At 38.5% G+C, this 21984-nt stretch overlaps 1 protein-coding gene across 3 annotated transcripts; it reads right to left on the bottom strand.

The window, feature by feature from the left end:
- Positions 1-4539: 4539 nt before the first annotated feature.
- LOC133395585 (CMP-N-acetylneuraminate-beta-galactosamide-alpha-2,3-sialyltransferase 1-like) lies at positions 4540-8449 on the bottom strand. Of its 3 annotated transcripts, none has more exons than XM_061664618.1 (8): positions 8362-8449; positions 7393-7495; positions 7079-7313; positions 6789-6982; positions 6307-6486; positions 5174-5219; positions 4979-5098; positions 4540-4794 (listed from the first exon to the last, which is right to left on the bottom strand). In XM_061664618.1, the coding sequence occupies exons 3-8, from the start codon at positions 7286-7288 to the stop codon at positions 4615-4617; spliced, it is 930 nt and encodes a 309-aa protein (XP_061520602.1). In that variant the 5' UTR covers positions 7289-7313; positions 7393-7495; positions 8362-8449; the 3' UTR covers positions 4540-4614. The 3 variants fall into 3 exon arrangements, with proteins under 3 accessions (XP_061520602.1, XP_061520604.1, XP_061520603.1); XM_061664620.1 differs by having other exon boundaries at positions 6789-6979; XM_061664619.1 differs by lacking the exon at positions 7393-7495 and having other exon boundaries at positions 8362-8392.
- Positions 8450-21984: the final 13535 nt, after the last annotated feature.

Genomic DNA, 21984 nt, shown 5'->3' with positions numbered 1-21984 from the left:
TGTAGTAGCCTGTAATTTACATGTAGATTAACCTAAATCTACATGTAAATTATTAACCTAAAACAGCCTCAGAACTGTACCAATATATCCAACTAGTAGCCCTTTGCATTAATCAGTACCCAAGAACTTGCTCTGTTTCAAAACGATTGGTGAGTACATCACTCCCTGTCGTGTGATATTGCTTAATTGTTGTTTATGTGTTTTATTTGATCATTAAACAAAACCAAACTAACATCAATCAGTTAATACAGTAATAAAGTGATTTTGCAATCATGCAAAATATTTGTTTTATCCGATTGTTTGATTAATCGATGGAATAATTGATAGACAGCCCTAGTAAATACCAAAAGCGGAGTTTTATGACTTAATACCGTTTGTGTACAGTGCTAGTGCACATATTTGTTTGCCCATGTGTGATGTCACGTCACTTTGTGCTAGTGTGTTATTTAGGTTGGTATGCTAGCTAATGCTATGGATGAGCCTCATGTCAAGGTGGTTTGTTTGTGTTGGACAATTTCATTACTGAATGAAGTCATTTATGTAACATGGGTTCATGATTGTGTACATGCTAAATGTTTCATCAGCATTGTAGATACGTCTCAGGTTATTCTGACATTTCTTTTGTGTGTAGTGTGAAACAATAGTCATGGTTGGTTTAGGATCTCAAGCCACTTAAATGTTGAAGTGCTTGCTCTTTAGCTAGTTGCTGCAGAATATTGTACTCGTGGTATCTGGGATGAAATCCAGTTTTAAAGTTTTTGTCTTTGAGTTGTTCCCAGTAGTGATTCCAGATGCCATCTGTGTCTGCTCCATAACCAAACACCCGCACCTGCGGGGATAACAATTTAAAAAAACGTTCAATTGATCGCTTAATTGTAAAGGTGGTCAACAACAAAATGTAGTAGGCTGCTTTAGAAGAACTCACCTCGTCACAAATGTGCAGGGCCAGAATCAAAGCCATGAAGCCCGTGGAAGGATATTTGCCTTTACTGTCCAACCACACACGATGAACATACATCATGAAACCTGGACTGAGCACCATCACCTTGAGGAGCAAAATGAGCCCTTCAGTCGTTGCTTTGAAATTGAAATCCAACTCAGCATCTCATATCACGTACCATTGGGGATAAAAAAAATCCTTAGAGCAAAAAGTTTGAAGGAGGTAAAAATCTATCTACAATGTATTGAAGATTCTTTCAAACACTACAAGAACAGTAACCCCTGGTTGTTTGACTCAAAACTGACATGCCCGATACCTCATGAAATCAAGAGTTCTTGCTTTGACACTTTTACTTTAGCAATACTCACCAAGTCCTTGTTAGCTCTGATGGTGGACTTTATTGGTGCGTATGACCTGGTGGAGTAAACCAGTTAAGAGCAACGAGACATTGTTTTCTACATAAAAGTTAACACAAGTAAAGTGACTTGTGTATTTACATCATAACCCTTAGCATCAGCGGTGGAAGGTAATTAAATACTGTATGTAGAAACACTTCGTTATTGTACTGTAGTCGATGTTTCAGGTATCTGTAGTCGCTCACTTACACACTTACTATTTATTATACTGGCAACTTTTTATTTTTACTCCAAACCTTTAAAAACATCATATGTGATTGATTGGTTTATAGATTGCTTTATTTGAACATATGAATATAAATAAATAAACTTCTTTTTTAAAAGGAGGAATAAATACAATTTAGTAATAGGAGTAGGAGAGAGTACAAATTTGTCATACTCCATAGTTTTTATTTTATAATATCATATATATACTATTATATATATATGTGTGAATGTATCCAAACAATAGGCCGAACCATTTTACATGTGTCTCTCAGTTGCTTAATAGCTGGAAATGTATTTTGAGCAGGAGTGAAAGTTTATGTGTATTTTGATTGGCTATAATCTGCGACATTGCGACGGCTTGCACGGATGTTAAATATATTGTAGAAGTTATCATTTATTTGCTTAACTTGCATTAGTATTATGGACGATTTTGATAAAGGAAGATGTCTCGCCGTCAAGAAGATGACTCAGCAGGAATCATCAGAGAGAAGGGCGTGGCCGGGACGTGTTGGTGCCATGTTTTCACCTTGAAACCCTATCCTTAATGTGTTGTGTCTTGTAGCTTAGTACGTTATGTCTTGTAAACTTAGAAACCTCCCTATTTTCAAATAAATGCAGGAGCGACGGGAGAGATTGTTTAGAGCGTGTTCAGAGGCTGGAATCTCAACAATCTCCCATACGCCCTCCTCATGAGAAAAAGAAACCAGCGTCTTCATTCCTTTTGTGTCTATTTTTTATAATGTTGGGTAAGATAAATCCAACAACGGACAATTCAAATTTTCAATCACAGCAAAAACAGTGGCCGACTGATGGGGCACTCATAAAAACAGTTGCCCCACCCCGCACACTGCGTGACAGTTCAGTCGGGTTCGGCCATGTCGCTCGGAATGCAGCAGTCTTAACACGCCTCTGGACAGATTTACGCCATGCGCCGACTCGGATTTGCCCAGTCCATGAAAATAATATCCACAATTGAGTACTACAAAGCTCTTAGTCTGCGCATTTTCAGCACTTAAACATGTAAAACGTATTGAGAAACAAATCTTTGAATTCATTTGACAGGGTCTATAAGAAAAGGAGTTGACTCACTACTTTGATTTTTTAAATTTTACAGGAGTTTCTGTACTTCTACTTAAGTGCAAAGTGGAAGTACTTTTTACATCTCTGGTTAGCACCCGTTTTAGGGTTGTTTTAGCTGAATGTTCGGACTTCCATATTAGATAAGCTACCCTTGTCCATTTTCAGCATCTTAAAGGGGGTGAGTGGTAACTGCTGACCTGTATGTGTAGATACCTGTGTAACGCTGTTTGGCTACATTCTTCAAAACTATGGTCACAGCCAATGCTTATGAATTGTTTGGCGAGACACAGCGAGAGACTTCCTTTTGTTTGTGTTGAACCTGTTCTTCAGGAGTGTCTGGTCTGAATGGCGCCTGTATTCTTAAGCTGGCTCACAGATGACATGAAATTTTAGTGTTGGCATTTGGCTGTACGTATATCTTTATATTTTTACTGGTGAACACACTATTACCTACCGCCGGCATGGTGGACGACTGGTTAGAGCGTCTGCATCACAGTTCTGAGGACTGGGGTTCAATCCCCGGCCCTGCCTGTGTGGAGTTTGCATGTTTAACGAGCTGTTAAATGTTTTGCATGTGAGGCTGCCGAGACACATTACAAGACCAAAGTCAGAATCACCTCAGTTTTTGGGTTGAATTTTCCACAGCCTTTTTGGTATTCAAGGTTCAGTATGCAAGTTTTCAAAATGCTAGCAAGGTTTGAATGTAGCCTCACTCACTCACTCACTCCCCAAACCCGCCCCCTTACATCTTGTCCCCAAAGAAACGCCCCCACCTCACTATGCACGTGCCAAACACAAAATATTTGCTGTTGTATTTTTTTTGTAAGGTACAATTAATTAAAAATATAACAGATGTGATCAACTTAACTGGCAACCTGATGAGAATAGCAACGTCACTATTCGTTCGTACATCAACACTGGTGGTAATTTCGAAGGTTAGTCATGCAGGTGGCCGCATATAGGACACCGCTATTATATATTGTACTGTATATTTACCCTTGTTTTGGCGTAGTGAGCTTGTCCAATTCCTTCTTTTTAACTGTTGTTGCTAACTGGAGTTAAATACTCTGGCCAAGTAACTATACTATTCTCCTTTTGTGTGACGCAGCCCCCAGTCACGACACTGGTGGTCATATTAATGGGGGGAAGGTGTTGTTCTCCCAATAATTATCCAAGACTTCAATGAAAGAAACAAATCAAATACTGTGTAACTAGTAACTTCTGATTATTTTTTAATCAAAGCATGAACATCAACTATTCATTTATTGTCTTAAATTATCTTTCTGTGTTTACACTCATGAAACAATACAATAGGCTCACCAGGCGGAGATTACATAGCCATTCTTTTCTCTGTAGTTTTTGAAGGGTTTGTGAAAATGTGTCACTTTGAAATCTATGCATGTGTGAGGCCCTGGAGACTTTGTGCGGTCATGTGACTGCCTCCCTTCATTTGACTGGTCAAATGGACTTGAACATCACTCGTAGTTCCGTTGGATTGCTGAAATGCGACAGCGCCTGAGGCCTCTCACGGACAGACCAAAACACATAGATCGTGCAAACAATAATAGATTGATAAAAGTAAAAGCAGCGAGCAGAAGGTAGCCAAATGTAACACAGTAAAAGTACTGTTTACGTCCTCATTACAACAAAGTTGTAATATTACAAGAACAAAGTCCAAATTTTTCTTATGGCTTGGAAAAAGAAAATTCATATTAAGACTTCTGAAATAAATTCTTTCTCATTTCTCATGTGAAATGTTGTTAATTTTGGCCCTCTCTCTGATTAAGTTTGAAACCACTGCCATTGTAGATACAGTAGATGTAGCTCAACTTCGCATAGCTGACATCGTGTTGTTCTCATTGAGATTGAATTCACACTCATATTTGGAGACCGTGCTAAAGAACAAAAAAATATCCATCTTGTTTTATTGAAAATAACTTTTTCACAATGGCAAAAATTGAGGGTTGTTTTTTAAGATTTTGTAAAAAACCTTTTAAATAACTTGATTTTTTTTCGGTCGGCCAGCTTTTGGATCAAATGGTACTCCTGTTTTCCATAGTGCAATCCGGTTCCCAAGTTTGGATTCTTGAGTTTTTCCCAGTAGTGACTCCAGTTTCCATCTCTGTCTCCTCCATAACCAAAAACATGAACCTGTAAAGACATTTTTAACCTGAATTTTAAAATGGTTAACAAAAGAAAAAAGTACATTTTCATTTAATTTGTATTTGAGGATCCATCCCAATACAGGATTTATATGAAGTGATTCATATCCATGAGTGGCTTAATATTACAATAAGATGACATGCAAAAAAATAAAATAAAAAAACACATCCACCTCTTCACACATGTGGAGGGCGAGAATCACAGCCAAGAAGCCTGTGGAGGGATACCCAGTTCTTCTTCTCAGCCACACTCGATGAACATACGCTATGAAGCCTGGGTTGAGCACCATCACCTATTTGATGAAGTGAAATGAGCCGTTTTGATTTCACATGATAAACATGTAAAGGGCTTTGAAAGAAATACTCACCAGACTCTTGTTCACCTGAATGGTGGCCCTAACTGGCTTGTATGTCCTGGTGGAAATAACACAAAGGGCTGATTAACCTTTATGTAAAGGGTCTCGAATTAGAATTTTCAGTTGTTGTGTTTCTTTTGTTGGGGGGGGGGGGGGGGGGGGGGGGGATTATTTTGTATTTTTTGGTAGATGATAGTAGATAGTAAATACAAATACTCGCTTTTCTTTATTTTTGAATGAATAGGAAAATGAATCAGGTGGCACGGTGACCGACTGGTGAGAGCGTCAGCCTCACAGTTCTGAGGACCTGGGTTCAATCCCCGGCCCCGCCTGTGTGGAGTTTGCATGTTCTCCTCGTGCCTGCGTGGGTTTTCTCCGGGCACTCTGATTTCCTCCCACATCCCAAAAACATGCATGGTAGGTCAATGGAAAACTCTAAATTTCCCATAAGTGTGAATGTGAGTGCGAATGGTTGTTTGTTTGTATGTGCCCTGCGATTGGCTGGCAACCAGTTCACGGTGTACCCCGCCTCCTGCCCGATGACAGCTGGGATAGGCTCCAGCACGCCCGCGACCCTAGTGAGGAGAAGCGGCTCAGAAAATGGATGGATGGAGGGATGGGTAAAAAGCAAACAAGTTGGGATATACAGTATAGGGTTTCCGTTGTATTTTCAGAATTGTTTAAAATTCACAAAATGTGGATGTAGTATGTGCTTTTAAAATAATCCCAGAAATTGAAGACACATGTTTATGTTTTTCTTGTTGTTTTTTTATGATAGTAGGGGGGAAAAATCACAACATTTATATATGTATGTGTTGTATGTACAACATGCTTTCCTTATTTGTCTGACACTGGACAAGAGATTAAATCTGTTAAGGGTGTGTTGCTTTGCTTTCAGGAAGGACACAAGCAAAAATGTGGGATTGACCCTAATAGAATGGTTGAAGAAAAGTACCACAAAATGATAGGTGTGTAAACTATGATTGGTCTGGCTGCCATGTTTTCCCAAAAGTCTCTGTACTCCCCACTGAAATTCATTCTGATCCTTCAATTAATCGCCATATTTGTTCATTCCTGATGCATCTTTTGTATTGGCTCCGAATCGATAAAGGCAAACAATGACCGCAGATAATAATTTGACTCACTCTCCTCGAAAACCTGTCGTGAGGGCTTTCTGGAGCCACACCATGTCCATGATCTTGAAAGGTAACAGCACAAGATGAGTGATATTGTCTAAGTCTGTGGCACTCTCCGGATACATGAGATGGTGTGTGGTTTTGGTGCCCACGTCTTCTTCGTAGCCTTTGATGGGACTCTTGTTCATTCTGTGTAATTCAGTAAGGCCATTTAAATTGCATTATAGTATTTGCATTACATTACATGTAACAGAATTAGAGTGGCATTCAGTAGCGCTCAGAACTTGACTGAAAAGTCTTCACATGACGGTACATTTTCGCTGATCAATAACGTTATACGTTAATGTGTTCAACTACACATTGTAAATCCAATCGTCAATGAGGGAGGGGTGGGAGTGACTGCCCTCGGTTGCCCTTTTAAAAAAACGATCGTGACCGAACTCATGTCAAAACACGAAATTGTTCAAATAAAATGTTTGTATCTGGTATACCTCAGCACCACATCATGGATATCTATCAGATGTCCATAACGACTGTCTTTCAAATTAGCAGAATTGCCCACCACTGCACACATCCTGCAGCGCTCTGGTTCTGCTCCCTTCGAGATGGCCGGAAGCGTCTTCAACAAGGCGTCAACTACCGTTTGGTAGTAATCGAAGCTCTGCCTGTCCATCGGCTGCAACTGCTATTGCATCAACAGAAGCAGGTGAGACAAGAAGGGCCGCCCGTAGTGATAACTGAGTATGACATTCTATTCCAAAGACAGACTCGCTGTACTCGCCTTCCACCATTTGAAAGCATGCATTGAAAGTTTGTGTTCCACGGTTAAAAAAGGTTCGACGGCTTTGTCGAAGTGTTGCGTGAACCAGGGGTCATCCTCTCTTTCATTTGCATACAAAAAGTACTCTGGCAGAGAATCGTGCAAAAACATGCATAGGTTTATGACAATTAGCAGCACAACAAGCAACTTCAATTCAGAACTCCTCTTCATTCTTGTGGTTACATTCAGTTTCAATCTGTGGGCAGAATTTGAGGTGAAATTCGTTATTCAAAGAAATGGTCCTATAAAATTTGTAAGCGTTCGGAAAATATTACATTTTATTTCATCCACTCATTTTTCATAGCGCTTATCCTCACTAGGACCACAGGTTATTTGGAGCTGATTTCAACAGACTTTGGGCGAGAAGCAGCATACATCCTGGACCGGTCACATGCAAAAACAGCAATTCAACCAAGATTGAGTATCTCAAATCAAGGCTCCATATGCTCAATGTTGGTCTGCCAAGATATTTCTTTTTACATGTCAGTTTTTGTGAGCATTTCACTTGCTTCAAGCATTCCCTCCCAACCTTCTGGTCCATTCCGGTTACTCCTGTGGACAGCTATTTAAAAAAATTATGTTAATCCTGAATGCAACAGTTTCTAAACTGAAATTGAATATCAGGGGTTAGAATAATCTTCTGGTGGCACGGTGAATGACTGTTTAGAGCGTCTGCCTCATGGTTCTGAGTACCAGGGTTCAATCCCCGGCCTCGCCTCACTGGAGTTTGCATGTTCTCCCTGTGCCTGCGTGGGTTTTCACCGGGCACTCCGGTTTCCTCCCACATCACAGAAACATGCATGGTAGGTTAATTAAAGGCTCCAAATTGCCCGTAGATGTGAATGAATAGAGAATAATCTTCTCTTCTTCCTCGTTTTGTTTTGAAAACTTTATTTCAAATAACTAGTATTTTGGGGATTAACCATGTATCACCACCATGCGTCGTCATGGATCAGTTAATATATTTCGCCTAGTTATAATCTAGATTGTAATTGAGTCCACAGTTATATGTAATTTATTTAAAATGTCATATTTTTGTGTAGTTTAGTTGAAGTTTAGTTTGCCAGAGAACAACTGACACAGAGAAGCTGATTGATAAGGTATTGTGACTCATTATTGAAATTTTATTACTAGTTATGGATAATTTTAGCTTAACATAAGAAATAGTATACTTCTATACTTCCATTAAACGTACTACCCCTCAAATGATATTCAAAATAAATGTAGAATCGAATGTTTCTTACCTGGTCTAAATACGAGTCCGCCAGGTCCCACAGCCAACTGTTGAAAGGACTTCGTAGTATTTGGGCAAGATGTCAGGAGGAGTGGCAAGAGCAAAAAAAATAAAAAAATGTCTTTCTCTAAATGATCCCCACTTAAGTAGATATGCATTGCACTCCACATTGAGATCCAGATCACACACATGCGGGTATGCAAGGAGAGTTGTCGCAGTGAAAAGTGGCGCTCTGGGAGTCGGTGCGTTGCTTAACTTTCACTGGCAGCCAAATCCATATTGCCAGCAGTTTTACAGGATTTTGACTGTTTTTTTTCCCCCAAAACCCACAGAATATTGTGTTCTATGATTAGATACAGAGAGACAACGCTATAGCAAATAAATGCTTCCTAGCCTAAAACATTACAACTGTAAAAACAAAACAAAAACAATTTATCAAAACCCATATTACAAGGAGTAAAATGTACATTGTGTACAGTATTAATGTGCATTCATGTATTGTTTAAGAGTTCAAAAGGTCTTTCAGAGTATAGAAAGTGTTTATAAGAGTATGGCAGAGGTTAATAGGAGTGTGGGGAAGTTTAATAAGAGTCAGGGGAGGTTCATAGAACTCAGCAGATCCAACTGAGCTAGGAAAGTCTAGCGCAGCTGATTACCTTCTTTTATAAGGATCAATGTCCCAGCAAACATTCTAAAAAACTCTGTCCTAAAAGATCAATAAAGCCTCCTCGCAATGGTTGAAAAAAATCTTTTGGCTAGTTAATCAATCACTCCCCTAACACTCAGAAAAATATGAATAGAAACAAGCATGCACAAGCAACATGGTTAGAGCAGTGGCGAACGGTCAATAGAGGGCGCTAGGGCAGCTGAGTCACCTTGAATTACACAAAATGAAAGAATGAAAATGACAAAATATTATAAAATATATGTACACTATATCTACTTTTATATTATTTATTTATATTACTATAAATAATCTAATGCATTTTTTTCCCCCCCTTCATTTAATCTCTATTGTCTCATTTCATTATGCAACTTTGGGTTTGGGCGCTAGACTCTTTGGCTATTGACTCTCGTTGTTAGTTCGTTGTTAGTTCGTCCTCGAGCAATACAAAAGCTATTGCTGAGGTAGGGTGTTGAATTCCTGCACCCGGGGAATTGACCCTCCCATCATGGAGCTGACATCACATCTGGCTATTCCTGATTGGCTTTCTCTATAAGTCCGTCAAGCAGTGGTGGCTAGCTAGTCTTGTGCGTGTGTATGTGTTGAAGCCTTCTACACACAGCATTGAATCATGGTTAGGATCCTGTCAGAAGACGTTTGTGTTTACCTATGAATTAGGGAGTGTGAAGGGCATCCGCAAGAAGTACGGTAGTGCGTTTGATGAATCAAACTTTATTTCGTCAAGTACGAACACCCATATGCATCAATTAGACATCATGATCATGTCATCGATGAATGCATTTTAACCTCCCTTTCTTTATTTGGCATACCAAAAATGTTCATGGGACATTGTGACCCTCTGCATGCTTAGGCAAAATAATTTTAAAAATTGTATATGACTACATATAGTTACAGTCAGAAAAGGGCTTATATATAGGGCGTTTTTTAATTAATTTTTTTACTTTATACATTTCTCACCGGGTCAATTTGACCCGCAACATAACAGCTGGGTTAAAATAATAAGAAATCAAAGCAAGCCCTCAATATCTGCTTATTTTCATCCTTTTCATCCTATTTACCACACTTCTTGTACAAGTTAACAAGTAACAATAAGCCATTCTTTCTTACTGAATACCAAACGAGCTGTTGCAAATATTGAATTACAACCAGTGACTATAAATGGAAATATCAAACAATGGAGAGGCTAAACTTATTCAGTCACCCAATTTATCCAAGTAAACGCAGTAATTGTTTACACGACTTGCCAAGCTGGTGCTGTCTAGAAACCAAAACAAAGAAGCAAAAAGCAATTTGTTGAAGATAGAAAGGCTGAGTCAGGTGCTAATCAGGTTGGGTTTTGTTTTCGCTTGAGGCAATACTCATGTTACCGTCATTTGATATGCTGCTCGGACGAGATGGGTGAGCACTCTTCTAGGGGAGGAGTTTTGCATGATCTTAAGCAGAACAAAGTATCATCAATTTTAAAGCACTTTGCGCATATTTCGGGCCTGCTGATTGAGCCCTCTTTGTGTTTTTTTTGAGAGATTTCTATTCTCGTAGCATATCTGGGGAGTGCCAATATAATACTTGCTGAATACACTGAAGGGGAAATTCCAATCTCTGACTCTGCATGCTCTTTGACTCTGCATGCTGTTGTTTTAGTAAATTATCAACAGGAGACTTGGCTGGCTTGGACTTGGAATTCTTGCGTGAGTGCTGTTCATACCGCATCACAGCCCGCTTTGCTTTTCATTGGATGTGCACATTCGAGCTAGTTGTATTTTTTTTTTCAAATGATGTCTAATTTTTTTCCTTTTACTTTGTACTTTATCGTTTCAATCTTTTACAACTTATCTGTCCTGAATTAAAACATTGGCTGTATATTTTACTTGCTAACTTGCAGAATTTTATTTTCGGGAGAATTCAATAACTCCAAAATGTCAACCCAAAATGATCTGGCATCCCATTATGATGCATATATCTGACACCCTAAATTAACAAAATATCAGACTCTTGTGAATTCTTTAGATTTTTGTGCCGTTACCTTTTTAAATTGTAACATTTACAACGCCAGTTGCTGTAATATCAGACTGTCTTAAGATAGCAGACAATTTGGTGTATTTTGTATGATGAGATTGTGCTACACTGTTGAGTTTGGGAAAAAAAAAAAAAAGTTACAACAGCACATATTCTTCACTCCTTTGTAGCTTGTATATTTTTTTCTTTTCATTTTTTAACACAGGTGGTGCTGGGGTGTGGTTGCGAGGCCAGGTTGCATGCATGTTAATTATTAATTTGTCTCAACGCCCAGGGAAATTGTTAGACTGTCTCCTGGTCCAGCTCCAGGTGTACGTTAACTTCTGTATCATGAGTATCTAAGAAACCGTTTTGTTGATGCGACAGACACCTTGGTGTCCATGCCAGAAAACCCCACAGGAAACATGTAATAGAAATAGACGACTTGGATGCTGCAGAAGAAGGAGAAAAAAAAAATAGTGAACATACAATAAATTTAATATCAACATTACGGTATACACTAGAGCGCAGCCAACAAAAAACAATTAGTTTGGTTTGTTAACAGGAATTGTATTCATCAGTTCGAGGGCTTCAGTTGCCATGGAGGCAGTGGCGATCCCACAGACAAGACAGCATGTCGCTTGTGTTCTCTTATTACTGCATTAAAATCAAACATCAATCTGACATAACCGGGGGATATGGTGCAGACCCACCCACAATAGGTGCTCGAAACACATTTAAACTTATTTAAACATGCTTAAACATATGAAAACCCATTTTTCAAATACATTCTGTGTATGTGTGCTCTTTTTGTTTATGTGTTCTACTGTTAAATAAACAGCTGAAAAGCGGATCGGTGACTGTGGCTCTCCTTTGCCACATGTTCAGGCATTACAATAATTAAGTGTACTGTAAAAAAAAAATAATAATATTGCTTAAAAAATGAGCAAAATGGCGGGAGCATGAACAATGAACCTTGATATGGGGGGAACAATGTATTTACAGAAAATAATATTTTCATTGATATATACACACTTGTACTGTCAATTAGTAATTTAATAAATGAATTGCAAAATATTGCTGATACGCTATCGTGAAGATGCCATATTTTGCCACAAAAGGGTTATATTTGGTCTTAATTTAAAAGCATTAAGGATTATCTGATTCTGATTCAATAATTAATTACTCAATTAAATTATGATTTTACCCACATATTTGGCACATTAAAGATATTTCAGGCTTAATTTGTACTCATATTAAAATAATAGTTATTGATAAATGATAGTGACGCACCCCTCAGGGTTAAATCCAAAGGCCACTAATGTTCTAGTTAAACATTCTGGTGTAAGCGTTATATTAAAATTTCATTCACTGGTTGTGTCCATTTGAATATCCTTTCATCGAAAATATACATTTATAGTGCAATTGTCTGTTTCTTACCAGGACCTCATCACCCGTATAAACAAGCCCCTCCAAAGAACTCCATTATTTTGTGTTAGTGTATATTTTACAACATCCTTTAAACTTGGTAAGTGATGACTTGCTTTTGGCAACAGCAGAGACTCATCTGTTTAAGTGGGAGGACTCGATTAGTTCTGTCGGATTTACGACGGGCCGAGCGTCGTCGTTCATTTGCGGTTTGCTATAGTGCGCCGGTGTGACACATGAGGAGAAGGTGGAAAAACTATTTGTTTAGTCAAAATGAGTGCATGATGAATGCATGCCGATCACTCCCAAGCAGATGCAAAGGTGAGTGAGCTAAACCTTGATGCAATTGACTAACATATGTAGACATATATTTTACTATTAGAATTAAATTCATCTGATTTTTGCCAACCCAGTGCCTGAGTTCTGTACAAGAGACAGAGATGGGAGATGATTCTTCTTCATCATCTTTGTGTTGCGTCAGCAGGCTATACACACTCTACAAGTCAGTTTACAAGTCACCTTGGTAAGTACTCTCTTTAGCTTTGCAACTGCACCTTCCACATTCTGCAATATTGCCTACTTCAATTATTCAAAATTGATATTAATCACACTGTAATAAGGGTGTGTAATTTTTTTTATAAATGAGCTTTTACAAGTCTGTTACACCTTTAGCAAGCCTCAAGTCATCAATTCCAAATGGTGAGCCTTCATTTGGCATCATTGCTGTCTTCTCTGTTCCAATAGAACTTATTTTTGTCAATTATACACAGCAGCAGCTCATCATTAATGAAGGGTTTACGGAAAATATAAGACAGTAATAAATACTGAGCCCATATTAAGATGAAAACTGTGGTCAGTTGTGTAACTGTTTATTACTGTAGGAAAATCACAAGTGTCGATTATTTTTACTTATATTTAAGCAAAATGTAATGAACATGTCAGTGAGGTGCCCTTCAAGGTGGTGTTCTAAGCACAAGGCCACTTGTGTTCACATTATGCATATTGAAATTTTATTCACTGGATGTGGTTTTTGAATGTACTGTATAATTAGATAAATACTGCATAAACCTTTGAAATGGATTAACATATATTGTTGAAAACTGTTGTCAGTAGTCTATAACTAGCCTATTGGTAAACATGTACCCTAATTTTGAAGTGATATACACTATAAATTAAAATAACTGCTGTTGCAATTCTTTTCTGATCGTGAGTCACAGTGAGTTAACTTTCTAATAGATGACAAACAAATTAGTCCAGCTTCTCGACTGTAAATCAACAAGGGGCCAGTTCCCCCACATTCTCGGCTGTAATCACCATGCCATGAATAAATTAAAAAATGAGCTCCAATTTAGCTGTAGTTTCATTTGTTGAGGAGTAACGAGATGCTAATGAAGCGCGCCAATCTTATGCCGGGGCCCAGGTATTGCTTTTCCAGTTCAGCCGCTCCACCAGTTGTGACCTCAGGCACTTTTGATGGACTTGGACGGCGACGGCGTCTGGTCAAGGGAAGTCATGGCTAATTATTCTCAAATCCCACTGATCTCATTTTGCGCCAATAACTGCCTTGCTACACTCTCACCTCGTCAATTGTTCCCAATTTTCAATTTGAATATTTAATAGCCTACTTGAGGGGGAATGCGCCAATACAAGAAGGATAGACAGTTCACTATAAGTCTGTCACAACTGATTCATTTTTTGACAGCACAAACAACACTTAACAATTATTATTAATTATTAGATTAGAATTTCGAACGCTATGACTAGTTATATGGCTGTTTTGTATAACCTTCCACCAATCACATAAAAAACATGCCTTGAAATCGCACTTGTTTGCTCCAATTTCTGCTCCGTGTCAAGGTCATTTTAGTACAGATTGCTCTTGTTTTGGATCTGAATGTGGAGATATGATTATGCTACTGCTCAGTAATGTAGCGAAACTATTCTAGTTGGATAATGGGCTGCTGTCCACCAAAGTCATTGACTTTTTATTGCTTTTATAAATAGACAGTGTACATGTCATATACTGTATATTAAAAAATATTAATATAATTGCTTCACATATCTTTACTTACACTGATGGATTGCTTTTAGCAGGTTAAATCAATTAAAAGTGAAGAATGCCAACGTGGCCCTAGCATCCTTGTATTCAATAAAGAGTAACAGAGGTGGCGCAGTTGCTTCAAATTATTTCGTTTGGTGTAAGGAATAGATGTGGATGTCATTATTTTATCAAAAGAATAAAATACCTTAAAAATGTTTGAGTAAAGAGACCCAGATAAAGCATGTAAAGTATAACGCAAACATAGGTGGACTTAGGACGTAACTCTGAGGAATGCCTCGCTGATATTTTCAATGCCAATTACTTACATATGAGTGCGGAGCTAGTCATAAATGAAGTTACTCTGCCAAGCGCTTCAGTAAAAGCATCATTTTTTGAAGCAACATTTTATCATTCATACGTCAGTAATAGGTCATATGACCTTAATTGTAAAGAATTATAAATGATGGACTCTGGTTTAGCTTATATAACACCCCTAAATTGTGATTTTGAGTGCTAACAACTTAGCTGTTAATTTAGCAACACACACCAAGTGCATATGGATTTACTGATATTATAATTTATAGTTATTGTAATGTATATCATCATTATCATCCATGTTTGTATTATATTTATGATATAATATTATATGAAATGCATTTTTTTTCTCATTTATCCTTATAATGTTATTAGATGCAAGTTGTTTCTAGTTTAGTTTGGGAGCACAGCGTTGCTAATACATCATCGCTATATCAGATGTTTCATGGCATGTTATTGTTGACTCTACTGTATCATCATTGTCACGTCAAAAAAAAAAAACAATGCCTCACACTGTTGACATTTGCAAATGGTAAGATAAATATTGCCAATAAAAAAAAAGCACATTTAATGACAGCGTGATTGATGCCTTTATAAATAGGGTGGCATATGTGATATTTAAAGTAAAGTAAAGTAATTAAAGCAGATACTGTATCGTGGATGTGGCCGAGGCTAGCAACGTTTTTTATTGCAAGTATTTTAACTAAACAGCGGACGAGAAATCATCCCACAAATATTTAATGTGTTTTGTGCATAGTCAAAGTGATGACAAACATGAATGCTGAAAGGGGGGGGTCTGGGGATTATTAAATGAGCTGTTCCCTCCTCCTCCCCTTTGCCTTATTAAGACACTTTCAAGTTATCAAGAGGGAGAACTTTTAAAGTAATGGTTTTATTCATGTGTCCCGCAGTGATTTCATCTCTCATTGAACATTTTCTTCATTTAACTGACACGTCCATACTCCCTGTAAGGCTCATCATATTAATTTTCAAAAATGAGGCCTTCTTTTTTAAAAGCAATGTATTTGCTGACTTTCGCAGAGATAAATCCAAGGAGATTTAGTTAATCCTCATTTTTAAAATATGCTAAAAGCGCAGCGGTCTCTAAAATATGCAAGCCTTCCAGAAAGTCCTGCTTTTTAAAACTTTTAATTACGGCCTTGCGCGTCCTCTCATCTAAACTTCCTACCTATCATCAAGGTTCTCGTAAGGCATGTTTCGGATTCTAGACTTACATCCTTGCGAGGGTGTTGCGGTTCTGCAGGTTTATTTTGAGGAACTTGTAATTGGAGATAATGTTCAGCGGCGATGTTACTTCCAGAAAAGGAATTGCAACATTATTGTTCTGCTGTCAAATGGCTGGGTTAGGTTGCCAACATGGTGTCTTGACCTTTACTTATGGAGTAAGTAGCCAAATCATTGCTAACAAGCAATGTTATTTCTTGAGAATTTAGTCCAAAATGTATCCTTTACAACTTTCATGGCATGGAGGAGGCCCGGTGGGATGCAATCTTGAATTTGTAGCTGAAACGTTACTGGCCATGCGGCTTGTAACTGTTTCTCTTCAGATGTGCATTCACTCGCGATGCAGGCTGGTTGAGGTCCCATTAGCACATTATAGGAGCTCGCAGAGAAAGCGGGCTGCCGTGTGCGAGTGCAACCCCGGAGAATACTGCCACTTTAACATCACTGTCGCATCCGATTAAGAGAGAATGAAGGTAGATGGCTGCTGCTCCTCGGGCTGTGGCGATGACAGGAGCATACACGATGCGCCTCGGAAGGTCATAACAGATCTGAATTGAAATGAACTTACTGAACTAACCTTTTCAACTCTGGCTTTGACGCTAATTTTGGTGCATCATCTGCCACATTCAATCAAGTTAATTTGGGATGTGACTACCAGAGTCACAAATGACCATGTGCGAGGATGCCAAGAACCTTATGAATATGTTAATCACCAGGTTAATACATTGAATATATTCCCGCTTATTAGACACCACTGCTCTCCCATCATTACCGACATTATTTCTTTACATACTGTATCAAATCGTGTTTTAAAAGAATGCCTCTTTCCACTTTGCACAAGTTGTTCATTAAGCTCATCCCGGCGTGATTTGTTTATCCTGCCTGTAATGGATGATTAATTCTGGCGCAACCTTGGAACAAAACAGCTGTCATTGTTTTTTCCCAAAAAGTTCAGCACTAGCCGAAGGAAATTACCAACAATCCATTTTGCAAAATTATAGCCCTCATGGCGATTTGCAGTGAGGCGAAATCCTCCAGACTGTGAAGTGTTTAATTGAATATTTTCATCTCTGGAGGTAAGCGGCATTGTTTTTTTTTCTCCCCCTCACATCCACAAGCACAACTACAGTACGTGAGGATAAGTATCTTTGAGAGAAAAGTCTTCTGATGAAATGGATTTTTGTCTTTCTTTTTGGACATTCAGTCTGAGTTTTATAAGCTTCTGCAGGAGCCAAGTCCCCAGTGAGAAATGATTCATGATCCAGTAGCTTGCTGTGCCAGAATGGGGTCATCTCCATAGACGACTCCATCACTTCAGACAGCGAAGGGCGAAGCCCAATAACACAGCTTGCGTTGCAAATTGATACTTTCTTAATACTCTCGATGGGTGCTTTATCTGGTCATTTATTGTAACAAGAAATTAAATCTGCACCGATTCATAGATCTTTACTGCCAATGGATCAAATGAGTACGAAAGGGGTCGGTCGATATCGCCACCCGAGTCTGAAATTTACCCCTTCTGCTCACCGTTTGAACGTTTCAGTTCGAGCTTTCAAATTCTGCTCACAGCTTTTTTTTTTTTTTTTTTTTTTTTTCTCCCTTACTTTCTTTTTTTTTTTTTTTCCTTCTTTTTAACAGACCTGGCAGGTGGCTTATCAGAGTGCACAGTTGGGTTAAACACACATGCAGTATGTGCATAACTGTCCGCAATCCAACAGGAAACGTTATGGACTGTTTAATAGCATTGAAATGTTGGAATGAGTTGTTAAAAGAGATGTTGCTGTTTTTAGCATTTTTATTGACATAGTCTGCCAGTGTTGGTACTTTTATTGGAAAATAGTACCTGAACTAATCCATTTAGGGGGAGGGAAGAAACGGCTTGGAAATAAAGGCCCAGTTTCGATCAAACTGCTGGCAACATTTATACTAATCTGACAGGTGGCCTAATGTCACTGTATGCCACGTGTCAAACTCAAGACCCGGGGGCAAAATGCAACCCGCCGCATCATTTTATTAAGCAAATCGTGTGCGTTTACTTCATGTTTCTTGCTCTAATCTGTTCCAAAATTGCAAATTGTCCTCACTTTTAATAACGTTGAAAATTTGCAAATATTTTATTGTTACTAACCCACTTTAAACTTTGTATTTAAAACTAAATATCTGTCAATTTTTTGTGTATACTGAATGTCATAATGTGACGAACGATTTATATATTTATAAGGTCTCACAGTCTTAACGGCCCTCTAAGGGAAATCGAAACTACAGTGTGACCCGTGACAAAAATGAGTTTGACACCCATGCTATATGGGAACAATAATTAATTGTTATGCAAGTCCAATCAAAAAAGTGACTCTTATCTCAGGTCACTTGTATCTCAAGGCACCACTGTACTTTGATTCTGCTGTTTAAGCAAAAAAAAAAAAATAATAATAATAATATATTTCCTGGCCAATCTACGTGAAGTGACCCGTTGTTCACTCTCTGACTCGGAAATTGCTAAAGTAATTGGTTTTGTCTCCAAAATGCCTGCCTTCATCTTTATGTATTAGTCGACGCTACTCCCTTCCTCTGCGCTGTATTCTCCGGTGAGTGCATTAAGTCGGGAAAACATTTCCCCCCTCTCCTTGATAGAGGGGATGTTTGAAAAATGAGGGCTATCAAAGGAGATTAAGGATAAGCGCACCTTTGAGCCTGGTGTAGTGGGAATGTGAATTTTGTTGTTGTTGTTTTAGAAGGACGCGGAAGGCATGCCTGATGATGTTTGTTTTTATTTTTGGTTACCTTGCTATTCATTTCCCAATGAACCGGTACTGATTATGCGATATCCGTGAATGGGGGAATTGGAATTTTTCCGGCGCGGTAGATTACAGGGGCTGCTGTGTCAGTCAACATAAACAGGCTTGGTAGGCGGGGTGTCTGTGGGTCTGGTGGCAAAGAAGATTCAGGGCACGATTGCTTTGATCACTGCAGCCTGGAAATTAATAATGCACACGCTGCACACTTTTCATGTCCCTCCGACCTGTTGTTCCCAAGCTTTTCCAGGAATCCCAAAATAGAATAAAATTTAAAAAAATCACTGTAAACAACATTAGGGGGAGTCTTTGAGTCCGTTGTAACATAAAAATAGAGTAACCGGCACAACAAGATCAGATTATCATCATTATCAATAGCTACATACAAAAAAAAAAATGACGAATATGTTTATTTTTTTCAGATTTCATTAAATTACCTGTTGATTCTCTCTCAAGAGGTTTGGAGTTTTGTCACTCACCAATTTAAAAAAAATAATACTGCACCTATATTATGATGCACCATTTTTCCCCCTCTCTCAATTATAATAGTATCACTTATTTCTTGATTACCACTCTTCTGTTATCTTAAAAATATTTAAAATAAAAAAAACATGTAAATTATTCTCATTATGACTTTTATTATTATTAATATTATTGCAATATAAAATATTGTAATTTTGTTTTATTTTATTTTTTGAGATTTATTTTTTAATACAAAATGTGATAAATTATTCTCATAATACTAACACATTTCTTGAGAGTACCGCTATTCTAATATTATTAATAATTATAAGAAATGTAATATATATTGGAAAATGTAAAATGTATTTATTTAGATTGCAACTATTCTCCCTTGCATCATACAACTAGTATAATGACAAAGTATGCTTTCTATGTTGGTATTGTCAGCCATCAATCTGCGAACTATTTTTGCTATTTGCAAATAGTTGCAAATAGTTTGCAACTATTTTTCCCCTCCCGACGTGTGTGTTGGCTTTCCATCTTGTCTGTAAATTGGATCTAGGATCAACGCCCCTCCCCCCTTCCTCCCTATGAAAATGAAAGACACCTGCAGACTCTGCAAACGGGCCAGAAGCACACCACAGGGATGAATTCCTGTGGTGGCAGCAAATTGTATTTTCGCCCTTCCAGCTCCGGGATATATAGTCTGTAATTAATAAGCATGGGGCTCCATGACATCTGGAGACGCTTCGAACAAGGGCGTGTCGTCACCGTCTTCTTTGTCGGGAGTACACGTGCAAAAACATAACTCTGACCACAGGTTGCGAATCCTATTTCGTTTGCAATGTTTCCACGTTCCAAGTATATAAAATGAGGCTTCAAAATTGTGAAAAATCAAGCCTTTGTCTCAGCTCTCAGACGCTGTGGGCGTGTCCGCTAAATGCGCTGAAACCAAGCACCAACTGTCAACTAGCAATCAAATCCCACTTCGACGACCTGGAAAAATACAGTAGATGCTACTTTGTCGAGCATCTTTTTTTTATGCCTATACGCATGTTTGAGTTGCAAATATATTATCTTAAAGCCTCCAGCAGCTGGAATATATCCCACCGAGTCGTAGCGGGCTTTTCCACGCAACAATGACGAGGCGCTCTAAAGCGGCCATGACATCGCAAAGCCCCTGTCCAGATGGTGACTGTCATGTCAGACTTTTAAAGAAAAACAATTAACTCGCTCTTCTGCCTTCTCTCCACGACATGCACACATTCATGGCCAACAATGAGGCGCTGCGAAGTGGCCAGACTAGCGGATTATCTAAAAGGAAAATTCATTTTCGGGGCGTGGGGGTGATTGTGCCAAGAAGACGTCACCCCACATGTCTCTTGACAGCCCGTTTAACCTCGCGCGGGGGGTTTTATTCCTCAGAGGCAAATGGTCAGCTCTGAACTTGCCAGCTCACTTTGAGTAAAGGACAGCACGGCGTCGTGGCATGTGGATTTGTATCACAAGTGACATTGACATCACGCTTTAGAATGGAATGGATGGAAAGGCGGGCCGTGCAGAATTTCCACTTTTAAACGCTAGTGAACTTTATTGTTAAAGAGCAAGCCACGCATGCTATTCACCCTATTAAATGCTCTTCTACTAGATAGCAGAAAGTACAATTAAGATGTGCATCCGCCTGTTGTCAATCATACACAAGTTTTATTGTTATCCATTATCATTATTTGAGTATGTGTCCTTTTTGTTTGGTGGTTTGCCGTGAGATTTTTGTCATGTAAAATGCGGTGCGTGCCAAAAGTCACCAGACATTTCTTTTTTCTATTTATTTCAGGTATCTGTCGAACAGACGTGAGGCCATCAGCATTTGTCATCTTGGTCGCTATCCATGGTAAGTTTCTCGAACATCTGTTCTTAACAAACCACACAGTGGAAGGCCACCAAATTTTGAATGTAGGCGTTTGCGAAAAGCCAGGGAAATTCTGTTTGCACTGGAACTCAACATCAATAAAAGCTCGATTCAGCCGATGCTCCAGAGCTTTATAAAGCTTTACCTGTACCAACTTCCAGGTTGTTCAAAGACTTCAAGCTGAAGATTATGATACTTAACACCCTAAAGTCAAGAACAGATCCTGCAGCCTCAATTGTACTATACGTTGGAGGAATGTGACAGCCATAAAGCGTCTCAAACTGGTGGGGAAATGCAGTGTCGGGGACGGAAAAACTTCTTGACTGGTCAACTGGCAAGCCATGGGGAAAAGAATGAGCTGAATAGAATAAACTGTCAAATGATGCTGACCTCATGTCTGTCCAAATGTTACCTGAAATGAAATGCAAAAAAAATGTATATAGTGACTTTTGGAGCAGCCTGTATGTATCTTTGCTTTGTAGACGTCGTCAAACAATGTTCTAGTCTATCACAAACCTATGTGTCATAGTGGGAAAGTCATAATCACAGTTGATATTTGTATGAAAAAGGCTTCTAGTCCAGTGGTGTCAAACATACGGCCTGTGGGACAAAACAGCCCTGCGAGGGAGTTCAGTCTGGCCCGCAGGATGAATTTGAAAGTGAAAAAATCCAAAGTAATAATACAATTAATAAAAATGTTAGAAATTATGTTATTTCTGATCATATATACATTACATTATAAAAAAAAAAAAAAAAAAAGT

This window comes from Phycodurus eques, chromosome 20 (genome assembly GCF_024500275.1).
Source record: "Phycodurus eques isolate BA_2022a chromosome 20, UOR_Pequ_1.1, whole genome shotgun sequence".
NCBI classification, from domain to species: domain Eukaryota; kingdom Metazoa; phylum Chordata; class Actinopteri; order Syngnathiformes; family Syngnathidae; genus Phycodurus; species Phycodurus eques.
This window is presented reverse-complemented; position numbering and strand designations above follow the sequence as displayed.

Coding starts and splice junctions, on each gene's coding strand:
- LOC133395585 (XM_061664618.1), bottom strand. CDS start 7,288: ATGAAGAGGAGTTCTGAATTGAAGTTGCTTGTTGTGCTGCTAATTGTC. Junction 6,983..7,078: donor ATGCTTTCAAATGGTGGAAG/GCGAGTACAGCG, acceptor TTGATGCAATAG/CAGTTGCAGCCGATGGACAG. Junction 4,795..4,978: donor CCCTCCACATGTGTGAAGAG/GTGGATGTGTTT, acceptor ATGTCTTTACAG/GTTCATGTTTTTGGTTATGG.